The sequence below is a fragment of the Gorilla gorilla genome, chromosome 15 (assembly GCF_029281585.2).
Source record: "Gorilla gorilla gorilla isolate KB3781 chromosome 15, NHGRI_mGorGor1-v2.1_pri, whole genome shotgun sequence".
Lineage (NCBI taxonomy): Eukaryota > Metazoa > Chordata > Mammalia > Primates > Hominidae > Gorilla > Gorilla gorilla.
The window spans coordinates 78415296-78436276 of record NC_073239.2 but is presented as its reverse complement, the minus strand read 5'-3'; the positions used below and the strand labels follow the sequence as shown (position 1 = coordinate 78436276).

Below are 20981 nucleotides of genomic sequence, written 5' to 3'. Positions count from 1 at the left end.
GGCTCGGGGCTCCTCACCTTTCTTAACGGAGCTTTAGGTGAATGGATATGCAAGTCCCCTCTGGTTAGAACCATGAGACAGGAGTGTCCCCATTGGCCTCTACTCTGAAGGTATTTGAGTTTGAAACCCCAGATAAAATACTGCTATAGACTGAATGTTTATGTACCCCCAAAATTGGTATGTTGAAACTTAACCTTCAATGTGACTGTATTTGGAAGTGGGTCCTTTTGGAGGTGGCTAGGTCATGAAGGTAAAGCCCTTGTGAATGGGATTAGCGTCCTTAGAAAAGAAATCCGGCTGGGCGTGGTGGCTCACGCTCCTAATCCCAGCACTTTGGCAGGCCAAGGCCGGTGGATCACCTGAGGTCGGGAGTTCGAGATTAGCCTGACCAACATGCAGAAACCCCATCTCTACTAAAAATACAAAATTGGCCAGGCGTGGTGGCACATGCCTGTAATCCCAGCTACTCAGGAGGCTGAGGCAGGAGAATTGCTTGAACCCGGTAGGTGGAGGTTGCAGTGGGCGACAGAGCAAGACTCCACCTCAAAAAAAAAGAAAAGAAAAGAAAAGAAAAGACAAATCCTAGAGAGCTCTCTCACTGCTCCCACCATGTGAAGTCACAGTGAGAAGGCAGCTATCCGTGAACCAAGAAACAGGCCCTCACCCGACACCAAATCTGCTGGTACCTTGACCTTGCACTTTCCAGCCTTTAGAGCAGTGAGAAATAATTTTCTGTTGTTTACAAGCCACCCAATCGATAGTGTTCTGTCATAGTAGTCCAAATGGAGTAAGAAATACTTTAGACATTCAGCAATGAAAGAAGTGGGGAGAGAGGTATCTGGCTCTTCACTTCCTTCAGCTGTATGAAATAAAACCACAAATAAAAGCTCACTTATTTCCTTCCATGTAACTTTCACAATTGGTAATTACTTTTACTTGTTTGTGTGCTTACGCTAGAATGCCTGCTTCCTGTGGGCAGGGAGCAGGCCTATTGTGGTCACTATTATATCCCCAGGCAAAAAATAGGTCTCAATGAACATTTGTTGAATGAGTAAATAAACGGATGGATGGATTAATAAATGAATGCAAACCTATAAAGTTACAGACAAATTTATACCTCATGTAAATATATTAACATCTCATATAAAGGACATAAAACAAGAGGCATAAGGGAAAGGCAATTTCCCCCAGTGTGTCTTTGAAACTAAGGTAGTGACTGATGTTAAAAAATAAATCTGTTCTTAATGCTTTAGTTACTAAATTTCCTATTTCTGAATGAGAGGAGAACACTCCATCAAAGGAAAATGCTGGAGAAATTCCCCTCCTACAGAGGGACCCCTCTCAATTTGTAAAAACACCCTTTTTTGTTTGGTTCTACCATCTTAAAGAAAAAAAAGTAGAAATGCAGACACCTCTTTGTACGATGACCATGCAGTGTACCGTCCAAAATGGGCCTCAGACGGCCGGGTGCGGTGGCTCATGCCTGTAATCCCAGCACTTTGGGAGGCCGAGGTGAGTAGATGACTTAAATTCAGGAGTTCAAGACCTGCCTGGCCAATATAGTGAGACCCCATCTCTACTAAAAATAACAAAAATTAGCCAGGGGTGGTGGTGAACACCTGTAATCCCAGCTACTCGGGAGGCTGAGGCAGGAAAATGGCTTGAACCCAGGAGGTGGAGGTTGCAGTGAGCCGAGATCGCACCACTGCACTCCAGTCTGGGCAACAGAGCGAGACTCTCTCAAGAAAAAAAAAAAACCTAATAAACAAAATGGGCCTCTGAGAGTAAAATGGGTCATGAAGGGGGATTATGGGAGCAAATTGGGACTTTTCTGGGCAAATGATGACATGGGGTCTGACCTACTTCTGCACCAGGTAAGTTAATCTAAGCTCATTCAAAGTTAAAACAATTTTTAAAATAATTCTTCCATTTAAAATGTGTTGTTAATTGAACCCTTCTTATCTTGAACTCTGATGAGTTTTTATCTTGAGAATTAATTCTTGCAAAGTAAAGTATCTTGAGCTTCTCTGGTAAGTTTTTGATTCTAGAGTTATATCTTAAAACACAAAGCATAACACAGGTCACTTTCCCTGGATGATATATCAAGTGAGATACTGTGAAAATACTCTGCATGGTAAGCCCTCGACTCTACCTCTTTCTTTTTATGAAAACAGAATATATGGCACAAAGCACAGCTGCCCCTGAGACATGCTTCAGAGGTAAAGCGCTTTGTAACAGATTCACTTCCTTTCCCAGTGCCACAGAACAAAGATTACACTCAGCCTTCCTGGACATAAAAACTTCAGTTTTTCCCATTCCTGCTGCCAAAGCTGAAATGCCGAGAAATGCTGGGAACCTGGCCTGTGATTATACACACTTCATATTTTACATTCTGAAACCCCAAGGAATAAGCTGTTGAGAACAGAGTCCTATTTCTTAAATGGCAGTTGAACAGCTACAACGCTCAAGCTCTGTTGAGCGTGGCTTAGTATTTGCATAGGCAGAAACAGACAAAGACTGCACAGATTCTGCCAGTCTGTGGGCACCTTCCCGGCATATGTGGCAGACCTCAGTTAACTTTTCTCACTTATTTCTGTTTTGTTGTTTTTTAACCTTCTGAATTACTCAACCAGATTCTTACAGGAAAAAAAAAAAAAAACCACTGACACACATACAAATCAGTCACAAGGAAACTCAGTTACGGCCTCTGACGGGTTTGAACCTGTCTGTTTGCAAATGAGAAAACAAAATTTCAGTGTTCTTTAGGCCAAAATAGTATCCACCCTGCTCCTTGGTGCAGCAATAAAATGGACAGCCCCACAGTAATCAGATTTTGGGTTTGCTTTTGTCAAAATTTTCCTCCTCAGTTTTGTAAGTTGATTTCACTGCCACAGTATATTTTTCTCAATTCCATCTTCTGTGTAGGAGTCAAAAAAAAAAAAAAAAAAAAAAGCCTGCTTCCCTTCCTCTCTTACATTCATTCCTTTCCTTCAAGAATCAACCCAAGAGCCACACATCCCCCAGGAAGGGCTCGAAAGGGTGAATTCCATGACTCCGTGTCACCTGCCTTCCTCTGCTGCTCGGCCCCACTTCTTTGTCAAAGGAGTGTTAAATCCTCACTGCGCGAACTTGGGAAAGGCAAGCTTCTAGCTGCTTGGATTAAAGACTGAATACCCCCTCTTGCTTCATTTGCAAGATTTGGGGCTGCTCCCATCTGTTCTTAGAGGGCAGGAGCTCATTTTTAATTTTTTCTCTCTTGACAGTATTTGGGACAGCGCCTATAGAGAAAGGTGTTTGAGAACTCCCTGGTGAATAAGCAGTCCACTCTGTACAACAGAAGGCACTCTATAACCACGGTAGAAGTATGTGCTGCTACTCTTTAATCCAGTTATAAATAATGACTGGTGCAAACTGCTCTACCTGGAGCAGTAGTGCTGGAAAGAAATCTTTCTTTGTAGCTTGTAACTGCAATAAACGTTTATAAGCCTGTTGCCTGATCTGAAAAAACTAGCACTTTCTCCAACAAGAGATAGCAGAATTATTTCCAGGACTTGAACTGTCACCCATAGACCCTTCTGATAAAAGAAAAGATTGAATGGGCATGGTGGCTCATGTCTGTAATCCCAGCACTTTGGAAGGCTGAGGTGTGCGGATCACGAGGTCAGGAGTTTGCGACCAGCCTGGCCAACATAGTGACACCCGTCTCTACTAAAAATACAAAAATTAGCCGGGTGTGGTGGCATGTGCTATACTCCCAGCTACTCAAGAGGCTGAGGTAGGAGAATCACTTGAACCTGGGAGGTGGAGGTTGCAGTGAGTGAAGACCATACCATTGCACTCCTGCCTGAGTGAGAGTGAGACTCCATCTCAGAAAAAAAAAAAGAAAAGAAAAGAAAAGAAAAGATTGCCTACCTACTACCTTTTTTTAAGGATTTAGATTTCATCTCTCTAAAGACTTAGGAAAAAATCTCTGTTCTTCAGATAGATAATATACCACCATTAGTTTTTCAACAGGAGACATTCAAATGCAGAGCTTGCATATGCATAGACCATTTCTGGAAGGACATATAAGGACATGTCTTGAGGAAGAGGAATTGAGAGGCTGGGGACAAGGGTATGAAGAGGATTTAGCATTCACTGTAATCATTTTAGAACAGCTAAAAGTGTCCTTTTTATGTATATGCATTAATTTACATTTTAAAATTAAATTAAAGTGACATTGCTCTTTAGTCAATAAATGATACTGTGTTTCCACCCATCTTCTCATCACTTACTCCCCACCATGAATTCCTGCAGTCAAATGTTGGCTCAGTTGCTAGAAATAAAACAGAAATGAAGACAAGAAAAAAGAAATATTGCCATGCCCTGTGCCAGAAATTGAGGGATAACAAATGAAACGAACAAAAAGAGCTCAAGATGCAAGCCCTTATGTAGCCATGACAAATGAGGAAACGTATGAGATTCTTGGTGTAGCTTTCGCTACTGCTTTTTTTTTTTTAATGGGATTAAAATAAGCACACATCTTTCTTTCTTTTTTCCATTTATTTGTCTATCAGGGACAAACCATCCAGGTCAATATATGTAGATCTAATGTATTCTTTCTTTTAATTGTTGCATAATATTCCACAGTACGGGTATAACCATAATTTATTCAACAATTTCCTTATGGAATCTGTCTTTCAAGTAAATTCATTGTTTAATTTCCTTCCCTGGATCACTTTTCTTCTTAACAACTGATAATGTATATGGAGGATGTGCTGATGTCAGACACTGGAATAAGCAAGCCACATGAATTAATTTTCACTGTAACTCCATGGAATGGATAGTACTGTTATCCTCATGTAGATTAAGAAACTGAGACTTAGAGAATTAAAGAGTTGGTACAATATCACAGAATTACAGTACATTGTGGGGCTAAGTTTTAAATCTAAGTTTGACTTCAAAGCCTCGTTCTTAACTGTAAGCCAATACTGTCTCATTTTCATGCTGTTCCGTGCAATCAACCTGAGTCTGTGGCCACAGTCTTAAACATTAGCCTGGTATTTCCAACTTTGAGATGGACCATTTGAAGGAGTTCCATAGGTACCTCTATTTTGACATACCCAAAGGTGATTTTCTTGTCTCCCCCATCCCACCCCCGTGCTCAGCCTGTGTTCCATCTTTGGTAATTCACCCTTGAGCAAGTCACAGATTGATTTGAGAGGAAAATATCCACCTTTGCAGAGTGGGCTGTGCACAGAGATCCTCAGTTCTGGGATTTATGGCTACCTTCTTCTATTTTCATGTGCACATACAGGCTGAAGCTATACTCTCAAATGGATGCAGGGATTAAATTCCTGAGATCCTTACAACAGGAAAATTTAAATATCCTTTTTTGAGATCACCACACCAATTAACTTTCCACCGTGCTTGCTACTCTATAGTCAGCATCAACAATATCCAGTTAAAGACCAAGGATGGGCATGGTGGTTCACGCTGTAATCCCAGCACTTTAGGAGGCCACAGTGGGAGGGTTGCTTGAGCCCAGGAGTTTGAGACCAGCCTGGGCAACATAGCGAGACCCCATCTCTAAAAATATTACAAAAATTAGCTGGGTGTGCTGGTACACACTTGTAGTCCCAGATACTTGGGAGGCTGAGGTGGGGAGGATGGTTTGAGCCCAGGAGCTCCAGGCTGCAGTGAGCTGCACCGCTGCACTCCAGCCTGGGCAACAGAGGGAGACCGTGTCTCCAAAAAAAGATCAAGTCTTACCCAAAAGAAGTAACATGAGCTATAATAACATAACTCAGTTCAGTCAGCCAACTGCTAGTTCAGATAGTTCTGATTTCATAAGAGAAGAACGTGACAAGTCAACCGGATATTGATCCAAGTATCTAGAATGCCTAATAACATGGATGGTTTATGGATTACTGAGAAATCAGTAATCCTGAAGAAACAGCCAGAACGAGCAACTATCAGGCTAATAGTATTTCCTTCGTTAACAGGTAAACTAGATTGGGAGACCCAGACTGCCTTCACATATCTCCACAGCTTTCTTGTAAGACAGCTGTATTTTTTTTTTTTAAGTCTAGCCCTTATAGGTGGTCCAGAACCAGTGAACTGAAGCTACTGGGAAACAATGTTTGAGTCAACAGAAAGGCAAAATTTCCAAAAGCCGTACATCCCTGAAAGTGGAGGAAGTAAGTTCCTCTTTGCTCATAGGTGTTTTAAGTACAGAAAAAAATGACTGCTCGGCAGATGTTAGATATTCATGCTTTGAAAGAAGAAGGGTATATAACTTTGAACTCCATTCCAGCTTTGAGATTCTAGAATTTTGTCAGCGGAACACAGTAAATTTTGACGCAAATGCCAAGAACAGGGTAGAGCAGCAATTCTGTACGTGAAAGCACAGGCTTACATGGCTACTCTGGAGGCCAGAGGAGCAGTGAAAAGGGAGGAGCAAGATGTGAGGGGCCAGGCAGTCAAAGCGCCACCTTCCCATTGCTGCACCAGCCACACCCTAGCAAACCAGACACCCCCAGGACACTGTTCTCCAGGGTGTGGGGTAGTTTGCCTGTCAGGTTTCACTAACTTCTCTTTGCAACTGAACTGAGAAATTCATCATGTGTGAGCATTTTTACCAAAAAGCAACAGAGCACTTGTACCACTTCACATTTCTACTCAGAAAGTTTACAGAAAAGTACAATTTGACATTTGCAAGACAAAGGAAAAAATTCCCCTTTCAGGGACATGCTGCTAACTATTTATCAAAAGGTACACTCTAAAACCATAGTGTACTCAGCTTTTTTTCCTGCCAGGCTTAAGTACTGGGATCTAGGAGAAGGATTTGGTCTCAACACACCTCAAAATAGAGCTCCAAGCCTAACATGCATGGCTTAATAAGCCAAACGCATGACAACGCCTCGGTCTAATCCTTGGTTGTTCTCTCGTGTCCGTCTACTGTGTGTTCCACTGTAGCAGGAGCTGTTTTCCTTAGGGCTGAAATCATTTCCGGGTAGATTTTGCACTATCAAACCAAGTAGCCGCAAAACATGTTGCTTAATGTAACTGAAAACCCTGAACACGTGTATGAATGAATGACTGTAATGGACTGAATGTTTTGTGTCCTGCCAGAATTCATATATTGAAGCCCTGAGCTCTAATGTGATAGCGTTTGGAGGTAGGGCCTTTGGGAGATAACTGGGGCTACATGAGGCCACAAAGGTGAGGTCTCATGATGGAATTTGCGACCTTATAAAAAGAGACACCAGAAAGCTTGTGCTCTCTCCATCCCCTCACCACATGAGAACACAGAGAGATGGCAGCCACCTTAAAGCCAGGAAGAGAGCCCTCATGAGGAACCAAATTGGCCAGCACCCAGATCTTGGAATTCCCAGTCTCCAGAGCTGTGAGAAATACATTTCTGTTCAAGGAATCCAGTCTGTGGTATTTATTATGGCAGCAGACTAAGCAGTACTGAGCAGACTAAGACAATGGCTTTGTGACTTCTGTAGAACTGGGTTTCACAGACAAGGAGTGGTCACAGCGTGAGGCTGGGGCTTGACAGAACTTAATGGATAAAACAGCAGGTTACCAATTTCTGACATCATGTTGAAAAACATAGTATCACATGAGATCACTTCTAAAATAGCATTTCTGCCTAGGTGCGGTGGCTCATGCCTGTAACCCCAGCACTTTGTGAAGCCCAGGTAGGGGATCACTTGAGGTCAGGAATTTGAGACTAGCCTGGCCAACATGGTGAAACCCCGTCTCTACTAAAAATACAAAAATTAGCCAAGTGTGGTGGCGCATGCCTGCAATCCCAGGCACTTGGGAGGCTGAAGCAGGAGAATCGCTTGAGCCCGGGAGGAGAGGCTGCAGTGTGCTGAGATCAAGCCACTGCACTCCAGCCTGGGTGACAGAGTGAGACTCCATCTCTAAATAAATAAATAAATAAATAAATAAGATGGCATTTTTTTAATGATAAAAAGACAACATTTGTTCAATACAGAACATTTGAAAACCATCAAAAAGAAAATAAAAATCACCTAATTACCTCAGACAACCACTGTTGATGTGCTGGTGTTTATCCTCCTGTAATTACTTTTCTCTACAGAGAGTAAAACTGACTGATGGGATGAAGTCTTTCTTTGGGTAGTCTCTTCTGATCATAACTGCCATCACACTCATGTAGTCAGTTTAAAGAGCCCATCCTCTTATACTGAAAAGGACACTCCTGAGAAACAATTCTACTTTGAAGACACTCAATAGTTTCAATGTGGATATCCACAGCCTATAATATCAACACAGAATCACTGGGTGCCTATAGGGGTGTTTGGGGACTAACTGAAAGGGGCACTAAAAACTTTCTAGGATGACAGAAATGTTCCATATAGTATTTGGAGTATTGATTACACAATGTGTACATGTCAAAATTTATCCAATTGTGCACTTAAGATCTATGAGGGGAACTAGAAAAATGGCACCAATACTGGAACATGTGTTTGATGCTTTTCCGAAAAGTGGTAGCAGACAGAATGTTTAAAAAGTGAACATCACTGAGCATGTACTACATACCAGGCTCTGGGCTAAAGGCTTTACATGCACCTCCACATCACAAATTTAATTCTAACTACCCTCAGGTGAGTATTTCCAGGACTTCCATTTTATCATTGAAGAAACTGAGGCTTAGAGAGGTAAAGTAACCTGATCAAGATCCCACAACAGAGAAGTGGCAGAACCAAGACTGGAAACACCCAGGTCCATTCTACTCAGGAGCCCCAGCTCTTATCCACAATGCCAACTCTAAAAGTCGTTAATTTGTGTGCCTTTCCAGGAATCTGTTCTAAGGAAAGAATTGAAGACGGATCCAAATAAATATGTATGAGGATATAAATGCATCACTACTACAGATGTGCAAACATCCTTTTCGGTCAATCAGAGAAACTTTTCAGAAGGCTTTCATTTATTTAAAAAAGACTGCTTTGAATTATGAGAAAATCATGGGTTTGGGCCAGAATAAGACAATCAATGGGCAGCTCTTCCCAAGCTGAGTGTCATATCATAGCGCTGTCATGAGGAGTAGGTGGGTTAATGCAGAGAGCTCAGAATAGAGCCTGGCTCATAGTAGATGCTCAATAAATGGTAGCAATCATAATATATTCTCAGCCCTGACCTGTCATCTTAAAATAGAAAAAGCGTAGAATTTGAGGCCTTGGTCAATTCCATGAACACCTAAGAACACCTAACACTCCTGTCATTGTCCTAGGGGCTGGGCTTGGACAGCCACAGTCCCTGCCTTCATGAACCCATATGCACAGGGGCACAGCCTACGGAAAGCACTAAGGGAAGGGTTCCACGGGATGCCATGGGAACACAGGGGGCACCTAACCTAGATGGAATCTGGAGGGTAGGGGAGTCCAGGAAAGGCTTCTCAGAGGAGGTGATGACTAAGCTGAGACTGCAAGAATTGGTAGCTGGAATCTTGGCAAAGAGATGGGGGAGCATTCTAAGCAGAGGGAAAACATGTGGAAAGGCCTGATGGGTGACGGAACTCAGCACCTGTGTGGATTCAAAAGGATATCATGGAGTGGAACTGTAGATTCCACCACATACTGTGTGACTTTGAACAAGTCCTTTCACTTCCCGGAGCCTCAAATACAGGATAATGTCACTGACCTTTGTCTGCAAAATAAGGATAATGCCACTTAACTTGTACAGTTGTCATACAGAAGCTACAATTAAACGGAGGAGTTTATCCTTACAGGACAAATGCTCAACACATGTGGTTAGCATTCTGTATTGCAGAAAGAAAACAAAAAGGCTTGGGCCCTCGACCTCCATGACACCCAAATTCATCTGCTCCAGCCCACTGGTCCCTCTGCTGCTCCTTGACCCCACTGCGCACTCTCCCTCCAAGGACTTGGCCTAGAACGCTCTTTTCCCAGATATTCACATGGAGCTGCCTCCTCCCATCCTTAGGTCTTTGTTCATCTGCTCAAATGTCCCTTATCAGAGAAGCTTTTAAAAATCTCTGTGTCAAACAGTAAATCTTTGTTACTGAATTTTATATTGCTTTTACCAAGTTTTTTATCCATATACTGAATCACCCTAACATTCAATATATTTTTGTCTTTTGTCCTACTTTTGTCTTCTTTCTATATTTTGTCCTACTACTTGTGCTAGAAGTTAAGCTCCCTGAGAGGAGGGGGTTTTGTCTGTTTTATTTCCTGTATTTTTCCAGAGCTCACAGCAGCGTCTGGTACACAGTGAGTGCCCAATAACACAAAAAATATTCGTTAACGGAAAGAACAAACACCCCAAGCCCGAGGGCAGGACCTGTCTTTATTCTTCTTTTACTCCCTAAGAGCCTGACAAAGCTTTGCATTGGGTAGACTTTTCATAAACATTTGTTGAACTGTACAATTCAATTACTTTTTATAAATGGTTGTGTTCATTTAATACATAAAGATTAAATGACTATTTTTCTTGTTCAGCAAATAAATCCAAGATTCTCTGTAATTATAATGAAGCAATTGGTTGCTTGGTCAATTTGGTGGGAAGAAGAGCAAAACTGGTGGCCTGGTTTCATTAGCTGGTGAAAGCCACTAACACATTTATCAATTAGTTCCAAATAGTCACAGCCTTCACTGATGAAAAGGCCAAACCCTGAGGAGGTATGCCAGGATCAGCATTCTGGTTTAATATATGAAGTACAGAAAAATGATCAAGGTGTCCCAGGGCTTAAATGTCTATCTGTTATAAAGTTGGGTCCTTTGAGAAACTGCATTACTGGGATTACACCCTCAGGATGTTCACTCCACTAATGGTCTGAAAAGGTTCTTGAATCTCCTCTCAAATTAACCATCAAACATCTGCTTTAATACCAGAAGGCGTAAACTCAAAATAAGGTCAACTGCTTCCCCTAAACATTAGAAACTGTTGAAATTGAAACAAAATGCCAGAGTATAGTCTTCAGGTTGTACAACCTGTCACATATGCCCTAGGACTTCCTAAGAAAATTATCTCAAGGGTTTATGGTAAGTACATGGTAAGTATATCAATCACTTGCAATTTCAAAATATTGTGAAAATACATAGAAAATGATTTGGTTTCAAAGAAAAGCATGACCAGAGTTTACTATAGAGACTGGTCTTCAAAAGGTTGATTTTTACAAGCTAAAACTCCAATTTCTATGAAGAATTACCTGTTATTCAGGCAGTGTCTTGAGGATAATTGCTGCCTATGCCTATGGATACCAAGAAAACCCAAATCAGGTGACAGCACATATGCAAAGATAGCCTCTTATATTGACACGGCATGTTCCAAAAAGCATTCGCGTTTCCACTTCCATCTGATTTGAGTTTTACAAGGACCCTGCTGGGAAGCTGTGTCAATGGCACCCCCACTGTACAGCTGGGCCAAAGGGCTAGGGGCATTCAGCAACCTGCCCACATCCCCAGGACCAGGGCTGGGTCTAGCATGCAGGGCTTCTGAAAACCATGTCCAGCATTCTTTCAGTAGGAAGAATATATGTAGCATCACACACATACTTTAAAGTAAGTGATCTTTTTCTATACTTTTATGGAATTATATTTTTAATACACTGGCACTTTGGGGATACTTACTCTAAATGATGAACATACCAATTGTTTCTATAACCCTGGAGCCAAATTTAGGCAGATTTCTAATGGAGTCTGGTTCCCCAGGGTTCTGTCCTTGACTCGCACTGTTCCATTTAAGAGACTCCTATTGGGTGATCTCATTCAGTCTCGTGGTCTCAACTAATAGCTATGTCCTGATGACTTCCAAATATTTAATTTCAGCCCATCCTCTTTACTGAGCTTCAGACTCCTATGCCCCTGCCCATGGAGCATCTCCACTGGAGTATGCCTCAGGTACCTGCCATACAACCTTTCTAAAACTTCTTCCTGTTTTGCCTAGACTTCTTCCCAGGCACATGATCTCTCCTAGCTAATGGCACTGCCATCCACTCAACCTTCTAGCTAAACACCTGGAAATGATTTCCGGTTTCTTTTTTACCCTGAATCCACCCAAATAGTAAGTCCTATCGGCTTTACTTGCTATTATCTCTTAGGCCTTTCTCATCAGCCCTACCATCACTGTCTTAGTTCAGGTCCTCATTATCTTGTTACTTGGAACTCTGCAACTGCCTCAGAATGAACCTCTCCCCTGCAACCTGGCTGCTACTTACCATGCGTATGTCCACACATGCCATGCCCCCCACCCGCACATAAATGTAAAATATAAATCCACTCATGTCATAAGACCTGCTGAGAATTCTTCAAAGGTTACCTGCTCCATAAAGCCCAGACTCCCTGGCATGGAATTTGTGTCTGACACTGCAAGTTTTCTATCAAATAATGATTCTTTCCCTTCTTAATAATGGAATGCTGATTTTTAGCTGGAACATGGCCACTTGTAATACTGTATTTCTTGGCTTTCACTGGAGCCAGACTCAGCCATATGATCAAGTTCTGGCCAATTCCATGGTAAGTACTGTGTGGAATTCCAGGAGGCCCCTTAAAGGAGATGACTCAGTTAGGAGGAATGCCCTCTAGCCCTTCTTACTACATGGAATTGGAATAGAGAGATGATTCCTAGATCTTCAGCAACCATTTAGACAAGGAGGTGACCCTGTCTACAGCAGAACAGAAAGCACAGAAATCTGGGTTGCAAATGACTCCACGGAGCTTCCATGGCGGGGCTGGACTACCTACCTCCAGGCTTTTCACGTGAGAGAGCACTATGTTTCTATCTGGCTTAAGCCACTGTCATTTTTACGTTTCCTGTGATAGGCAATGGAGCAAAGTCCTAAGTGACCCAGAATTCAAACATCTCAAGAACAGTAAGTGCTTAATACTTCATTTCTGCAGCCTCCTCTAGCCTTCCCTCTTCCCATGCCTCAAACTTCAGGCTCTAGTGCTACCAAAGTTCCTGCTGTTTTCCACTTTAACTACACATTCACCACACTTCTCTGCTTTACTCAAACTTGCTCCCCTACCTAAACACCCTCCTTATCTTTGTTCAGCTTTTAACTCTTCACACTCAGCTCAGGCATCACCTCCTCCAGGAAGTTTGCCTGAACATCCATCTTAGGGCAAGTGGCCATTCTCTCTGCTCCCAAAATACCCTGGGAAAACTCCAATTTTGGAACCCAGCTGCCATGACTTATTAATGGCTCTCTCTCTCACCCCACAGAAAGCGCCTCAAAGGGCAGACATCTCATCTACTCATCTTGTATCTACACCTCCTAATGCAACATCCGGCACTAGGTGGCAGCTCAGGAAATATGTTCTGATCTCGACTGGATTTTTCTCACTGCAATGGAGTAAACAGGATTGAATGCCTCAAAATGTCTTGATTTGCTCTTCATGCCAGCTGTAAGTTGAAGACTGAAACAAAATTTTCTAGCCATATTTTTGTTTTCCTGGAGATGGAAAGCAAACAGCAGATGAGTCATCTGAAGAGAATATCCACTATGAGAAACAATTTTTGGACATTTCACACCTGAAGTCCCTCATCTGTAAAAGACAACTTGGTTCTTAGCAACATTTGAGGTCTCCTCTGGCTCTAATATTTTATAAACCCATTGTTGAGTATAAATGCACAGACCTGGACACAGAGAACTCACTGTGAATAGGTGGCTCCTCCAGGGATTGGCAACATGACCGGCCTTACCTAACCTTCAAATAAATTATTTACAAGGAGTGTTTAATAAAATCTTGAAGTCATCAGCTGACTGAACACTGTAGGATAATAAAATGCCAAGTGAAGTAAGATACGCTTCCTAGACTCCAGCCAGGCTGGCCTGCTCTAAAAACCCCTGACCTTGCCACACTCCTTCCTGTTACTGGGCATCTATCTGCGTTTGCTGTTTCTTCTGTCTCAAATGTTCCTTCCTTCCCTCTTTACCGTGACCTCAGCCCAAGAGTCACTTCCTTATAAAAATCCTCCATCTTTCCCTAACTGGATAGAATCACCCTATTCTAGGTTCTCATTCACTGCATTGTATTTCTCCTCTTCATAGCACTAGTCATGGTTGCTACTTTTTATTGGTATAATCATTTGATTGACATCTTTCTCCCTCACTGGATGATACTCTCCACTGGCAAGTATTTTTGTTTTTGCTTATACCATTACATCCATATCCTTGGCAGAAGGGTGACGCTCAACAAATACTTGTTAAAAGATCTCCAGAGGCCATGCAAGGGTGCAGAACAGTGGCTGATGAGTTTCACTATGGGAAAAGGGAAGACTCCATTTGAGGGAAATGCTGAGCTACTCTCATAAGCTGGAAAGCTCTGAGCTCTCCATCATATCCTTGAAGAAGGATCTTGGGAGTCAGGAATGGTGGTCACTTTCTGGTGAGAGTTGAAGAGCAGTCACTGAATGAGGCCACCATGGCACAGGAAGGCATGACAAGCTAAGTAAGAGAGGAGACAAGCACATGACTAAAAAGCTCAAAGAGCCAGTATCAGTCCCAGGTGAGGGCTCACAGCCAAAGTCTGATGTGAAAGTTACTAATATACTGAGCATTCCCATGGCTGGCATGTACTGAATAAACAAGAACTATACAAACAACAAATGACAATTTGTAGTAGTCTCTGCAGTATGCAGATCAAGAGAGAAGAGACCTACTTCTTGCAGCAGAAGGAATAATGCCAGCAGATGACAAAGGGAAAACAGAGCTGTTAAATTTTACTTTCATCTTTATCTAAAAAGATTTTTCTCACTAGAATGGGAAGAATGAATATAAATACAGAACTGAATTCCAATAGAGGTGAGGTGACAGTAAGAGCCCAAAACTCCAGGCTCAAATGAAAGACATCTGGGGACTCAAAGTCTGCTGATAAGAAATACTGAGGAGTAAGAGAGGTCCTGCGAGGTGGGAATCAGAGAGAGATTGCCACAGTTTTCCAGAGGGGAAGAACTGCAGGGAGAGAGAGAGAGAGTGCGCAGTAACTCAGGCATGTAAAATCCATCACTGGCCCAAGACACCATTTTTGTTTGTTTGTTTGTTTTTGTTTTTTTGAGACAGGGTCTCACTCTGTCACCCAGGTTGGAGTACAGTGGTGCAATTTCGGCTCACTGCAACCTACACCTCCCGGGCTCAAGTGATCCTCCCATCTCAGCCTCCCGAGTAGCTGGGACTACACAGGTGTGCACTACACCATGCCCATCTAATTTTTGTATTTTTCATAGAGACAGGGTCTCCTTATGTTGCCTAGGCTGGTCTGGAACCCCTAGACTCAACAGATCTGCCCACCTTGGCCTCACAAAATGCTGGGATTAGAGGCATAGGCCACTGTGCCTGGCCCCAACACACAAATTCATTTGGAAACAGATCACTTGTGAATTCTTAGACCAGGAAGTGATGCTCACAGAGGAGGCCACTTGCCAAGCAAGGCTATGCCCAGCTGAGTTATCTGGAGTCAGCGAGGCTCCTGTGGACCCTCATGATCCTTGAGAAACAAGAGCTAGATGATGTTGGTGATTGGTATATTCACACAGATCCCGCAACTATGTTCAGAGACTAGCTTAACAGGGCTTAATCTTGCGAGTTAGATTGCTACTCTTCCCAAATTCTGAATTTTTAAAAGAGTCAAATTAAGCAGACATTTTTCTCTCAATCTGAGGAGAAATCAGCAGTTCAAAGTTGAAGAGTTAATGTGCCACGTAATCATGGGAGTAAAAGGCGGCATGTCAGAGTTGGCAGTCAGCCTCTGTGGGGCAAAAGCTTCCTCTGTGGGCCACATCTGCAAAATGGGATGGCGAAATACCACGGGAAGCATTTGGAGCTTTCAGGGTAAACACTAATCACCACGCACCCAGCATGCCAACAACTGCATAAGGCACAAAGCAGTCAGACTCATGAGTCGAAAAGCATGTGTTGGAAAGTGCTGTGTGCCCAGGGGTAACATGGTGAGGAGGAAGTGAAATTTAAACTGTGCCCTTCTATAAACTATTCCTCACCCAACATATTTCAGATACAGTATTCCACACTTTGTCAAAAACAGCAAATCAAATGTGTGCTGGCTGGCTTCAGGAGTTTGGGGTTGAAATGTCAATGACAGCTGAGTTTCCCTTTAATACAGTTGATGAAACATGCTGAAAGATGTCTGGTCAATGGGATGCATGCCCCTTTGTTTCCCTTACTTTTCTGTAGGGCTTGACTCCGGAAAAAAGTCAACACCATGAGTAAATTATTCATGAGCACTCTCCGGCCTTCCAATCGGCCAAGAAGCCCAGGACAAAAGAATGAATAGTCTTCTTTTTTCCCCTTGGGAGAAGTGACTTGATGACTGCCTCCTTCCCAGCCTACTCTTCTTGGTTTCTGGGCCATGGCAGGTTCCAGACCCTCCAACCAAAGGCAGAGAGGCAGGCCCTTCCCTTGCTGAGTCTCCTAGGAACTGGGCTTCTGTTCCTCCACAAAATATAAGTGAATACATCTGAGAATCAGGGTCAGAACACAAGACGGAATGCGTGCAAACGTAACTGGCCCATGTCCTCTTGCACAGGCACAGGCAGCTAAAGAAGAAATTCATGTCAGAGGAGCCTAAGGTACTACCTTCTGAAGCTTTCTTTAACAGTGACTTGCATATGGTATCATCTTTGTAACCTGCTGGAAAATAAACACCTCTCTCCCTCCCCTCCCTCAAAGAATCCAAACAGACAAACAACAGCTCTGTTTGGATAGGTCAGAGGCATCTTCTGGGGGATTATTTTAGCTCTGATAAAGGGCGTTCTGGGACATGTATGATAAAAGAGGCTGCCTGATACTCCCAAGTTTCTCACTGGGCTTTTGTATCAAATCCACACCCTCTGTGACCCAAATGTGCCCTTTACTGTGTGTGAATTCCAAGGACTTGGCTTTCAAAGTCTTATCCTTAAGACTCTGTTCCCAGCCTGTATACTGAATGGAATTAAATTATCCTGTGAAATAAATCCAAGGGATAAAAATAGCATTTGAATCTATCCTAATTAACTGTGTTCCCTTCAAAGTCAACCACATCAGTTAAAGCCTGAACATGGGATTCAAGTCCAAGAGTAAATTAAAATCAATTCTCAGAACTGAACCACAGACACCATGAATTGAAATAAAATTTGTCAAGATGGGGGCTGGCACTGCTTCACCAGAAACCACATGAAGTTACAGTGTCTACCCACCATATTTTGAGACAAATGAGACAAGTAGACTGAGGGGCAGTAATATCCAATGAAGGAAAGCAAGCTTGCTGCTCGGCCCAACTCAAAGCCTCTGAGGATTCAAGAAAGCTTGAGATAAGACTGAATTGCTTTTACCTGTCTACGGCCATACCACCCTGAACGCGCCCGATCTCGTCTGAATTGCTTTTACCCACTCTACCTTATTTTCAGGAATTGAAGTGGTCCTACCACCAAAAAGGACTAAGAAGCTGACACTGTAGTGGTACTCTAAATCCTCAAGTCTCTCCTGAGAAGACAGTGTAGCCCAGTGGTTAGAACCATGGTTTGAATTCTGACTTCACTACCAGTTAGCAGTCTGGTGATGAAGTCTTTGGAAGACCTAATTATTCATCTGAACAATGTGGACACTATTATTGTTATATAATAATATTGTTAGAAGAATTAACAGACGAATGCAAGGGAAGTGCTGGTCCTGTAACAAGTGTTCGTTTTATTGATTTATTGATTGATCGACACTCAGGGTCTTGCTCTGTCACCCAGGCTGGAATACAGTGGCACAGTTACAGCTCACTGCAGCCTCAATCTCCTGGGCTCAAGCAATTCTCCCACCTCAGCCTCCCAAGTAGCTAGGACCACAGGTGCATGCCACCATGCCTGCCTAATTTTTTTTTTTTTTGAGACGGACTCTCACTGTCGCCCAGGCTGGAGTGCGGTGGCGCGATCTCGGCTCACTGCAGGCTCCGCCCCCTGGGGTTCACGCCATTCTTCTGTCTCAGCCTTCCGAGTAGCTGGGACTACAGGCACCCGCCACCTCGCCAGGCTAATTTTTTTTTTTTTTTTTTTTTGAGACGGAGTCTCGCTCTGTCGCCCAGGCTGGAGTGCAGTGGCGCGATCTCGGCTCACTGCAAGCTCCGCCTCCTGGGTTCTCGCCATTCTCCTGCCTCAGCCTCCCGAGTAGCTGGGACTACAGGCGCCCGCCACCACGCCCAGCTAATTTTTAGTATTTTTAGTAGAGACGGGGTTTCACGGTGTTAGCCAGGATGGTCTCGATCTCCTGACCTCGTGATCCGCCCGCCTCGGCCTCCCAAAGTGCTGGGATTACAGGTGTGAGCCACCGCGCCCGGCCGGCTAATTCTTTAATATATATGTATATGGTTTTTTTTTTGGTAGAGATAGGGGTCTCCTTATGTTGCCCCGGCTGGCCTCACACTTCCGGGCTCAAGCGACCCTCCCCGCTCAGCCTTCCGAGGTATTGGGATTAGAGGTGTGAGTCGCCACACCCAGTCCGAGTGTTCAGTTTAGGTCTTGTTGTTAATATTATTTTGATCTGCAACAGAAGTCCCTGTCAAGTAGGGGAGTCATTACTTACATGTAGTTTTTAAAACTACATGTGGAAACGTCTCTCTTTGGGGCAAGCGGAGTGGAGATGGCTGGATTAGCCGTGGAGAGGAGAACAAAAATGGAATTCACTGCCTGGAGTCTGATAGCACGAGGAGGACGCTTAACTCCTTTCACCATCAGAGATCATACCAGCAACCTCCACAAATCATACACTGGAAAGAAAGTGGAGAGTGGGAAAAAAATGCTGTGATCTAATCCCCACAGCCTGGTCAAGAAAGCTCAAAACAAGCTGCCTAATCAACCTGCTGCAGCCCCGTGACCTAAGAACGAGCAGAGATCCTAGACTGCTTTCAAACAGGTGGCTCCCACTGTCCTTATCCAGGCTGGTTCCCAGTTCTGCACCGTCTTCCCTCCTGCACAGTGCTGTGAGGCTGTGATAAATGCACTGTATGGAGTTGAGGTCTGGGGGATCTGCACTGAGAATGAATTAGAGAAGTGTCTCTGTGGTACCTGCCACACCTGCTATGCAGTGCTTGCGTTCCCACTTACCTCCAGCACCACCCACCAGTCTTACTGCACTCTCTCTAAGAGAGTTACTACTTGTTCTCTTCCTATTTTGACTCCCACGGTATTTAAGAATATTCACTGTTTTTAAAGCTCTTATAATTTAATAATGATGTCAATACTGTCATGAGTTTATGATAGGAACTGCATTTAACAAGGTTAATAAATAGCAAATTTCAATCAGGAAATCCTTTACTTTGGCATTCATGCCCCTAATATACGAAAATTTTTCTCTAAGGAAAGCAACAATTGCACCTCAAGAGAAAAAGAGTTTATGTGAGCTGGGTGTGGTGGCTCATGCCTGTAATCCTAGCACTTTAGGAGGCCAAGGTGGGAGGATTGCTTGAGGCCAGGAGTTCAAGACCGACCTAGCCAACATAGCAAGACACTGTCTTAAAAAAAAAAAGAAAGAAAGAAAGAAAAGAAATAAAACAATAAAAAAGAAAAAAGAGCATATGTGCAATTAGGCGAGGACACTAACAGCAGAAAAAAAAAACAGGAAAATGTGAGAATAAAAATTGTCTAACATTCACTATTACACTTCTCACTGTCTCCAACCTTCTCTCTGACTAAAGTTACATTTGATATCTGTTGAATTCTGAGACTTAACAACATCAAGCAGATTCGGAGTCCATTCAAAGTATGGTATATTATGATCAAAAGATTGTGTGTCACAAAATGGAGAATCAAATATTTGGGAGGGGGCTACACACGGAAGATATTATCATGCAGGACACTGCTCACAAGTGGCTCACCTAGCTCCTGACTGGTGAGCCATGCTCCACATGACTGTAATTCTTGTTATAGCAACTTAGAGCAGGTTAGCCACACCCTTTAGTTAAGGTGTAGATTCTTAAAATGGAATAGAATCATGGTTAAGGGATTCACTTCAAATGTTAAAATGAAAAAAAGAGAACAACAGTGTGTTTAGCACCCTGCAGGTCTTGGCTATGACAGGTCCTTAGCAAACTGGGGCTGAACCAATTCATGAATAAATAGTCTCTTCTGAGACTCTCGGGCCTATTTTATGAAAACAAAGTGGGGCAAATTTTAGATTGCAGGCAGTGTTTATTACTGTTATTAATTTATCCCAATGGATCCTTGGAACCTTTGTGAGGCCTGGGCAACATAGCAAGACCCCTGTCTCTACAAAAAATAAAAAATAAAAATTAGCCATGTGTAGTGGTGCATGCCTGTAGTCCTAGCTATCTACTTGGGAGGTCGAGATGGACCGGCTGCAGTGAGCCACGATTGCGCCACTGCACTCCAGCCCGGGCTATGGAGTGAGACCCTGTCTCAAAAACAAAAACCAAAACAAAACTTCTGTGAATTTAATTCCAAAAAAGGTTTCAACTGATTATCATGAGAAGTGGAAGGATGGATCATGCCAGGAGAGGGGAGAGGCAGTGAATTAGAAGACAGGGCAGCAACCAAAACTCACCTATAGATGATTCCTTTATCATGGAGGAACATGAGAGCCGAAATGATTTCTGCAGCATAGAAGCGAGCTCGTGCTTCATCAAAACGACGAGACTTCTGAATGTGGAACATCAAGTCACCCCCATTCACAAACTCCATCACAAAAAACAGACGATCCTGGATACAAACACAAGAGAGGGCCCAATGTGGTGTAGCAATTAACCTAGAGCTCCATCAGCAGCATATTGCCTAAGGCTGTGGCACAGAGAGGAGACTGTCAAGTAGATGTATTCCAGGAAACATCCTGACCATGGGTCAGGGTGCAGCGCAACCGGTCTGGTGGGATTAGATCCCCTGGGCAGAGCAGCACCTGGATCTCCTGTAGTTCATTCCACACAGCCTTGAATTGCTACATGAAATCAAAAGTACAGAAGGCATCAGAAACCTTTGATTCGAGTTCCAGCTCTGTACCTTAAAGGTCATGTACC

General features: G+C 43.2%; 1 protein-coding gene across 3 annotated transcripts in view; it reads right to left on the bottom strand.

The window, feature by feature from the left end:
* The window catches only part of PRKCH (protein kinase C eta), a 334858-nt gene that overhangs the window by 150804 nt on the left and 163073 nt on the right, over positions 1-20981 (bottom strand). For all 3 annotated transcript variants that reach the window (XM_004055266.5, XM_055361793.2, XM_063697880.1), the window contains exon 10: positions 20516-20670. In XM_004055266.5, the coding sequence (XP_004055314.1) occupies positions 20516-20670 (155 nt within the window). The remainder of the gene's footprint in view (positions 1-20515; positions 20671-20981) is intronic.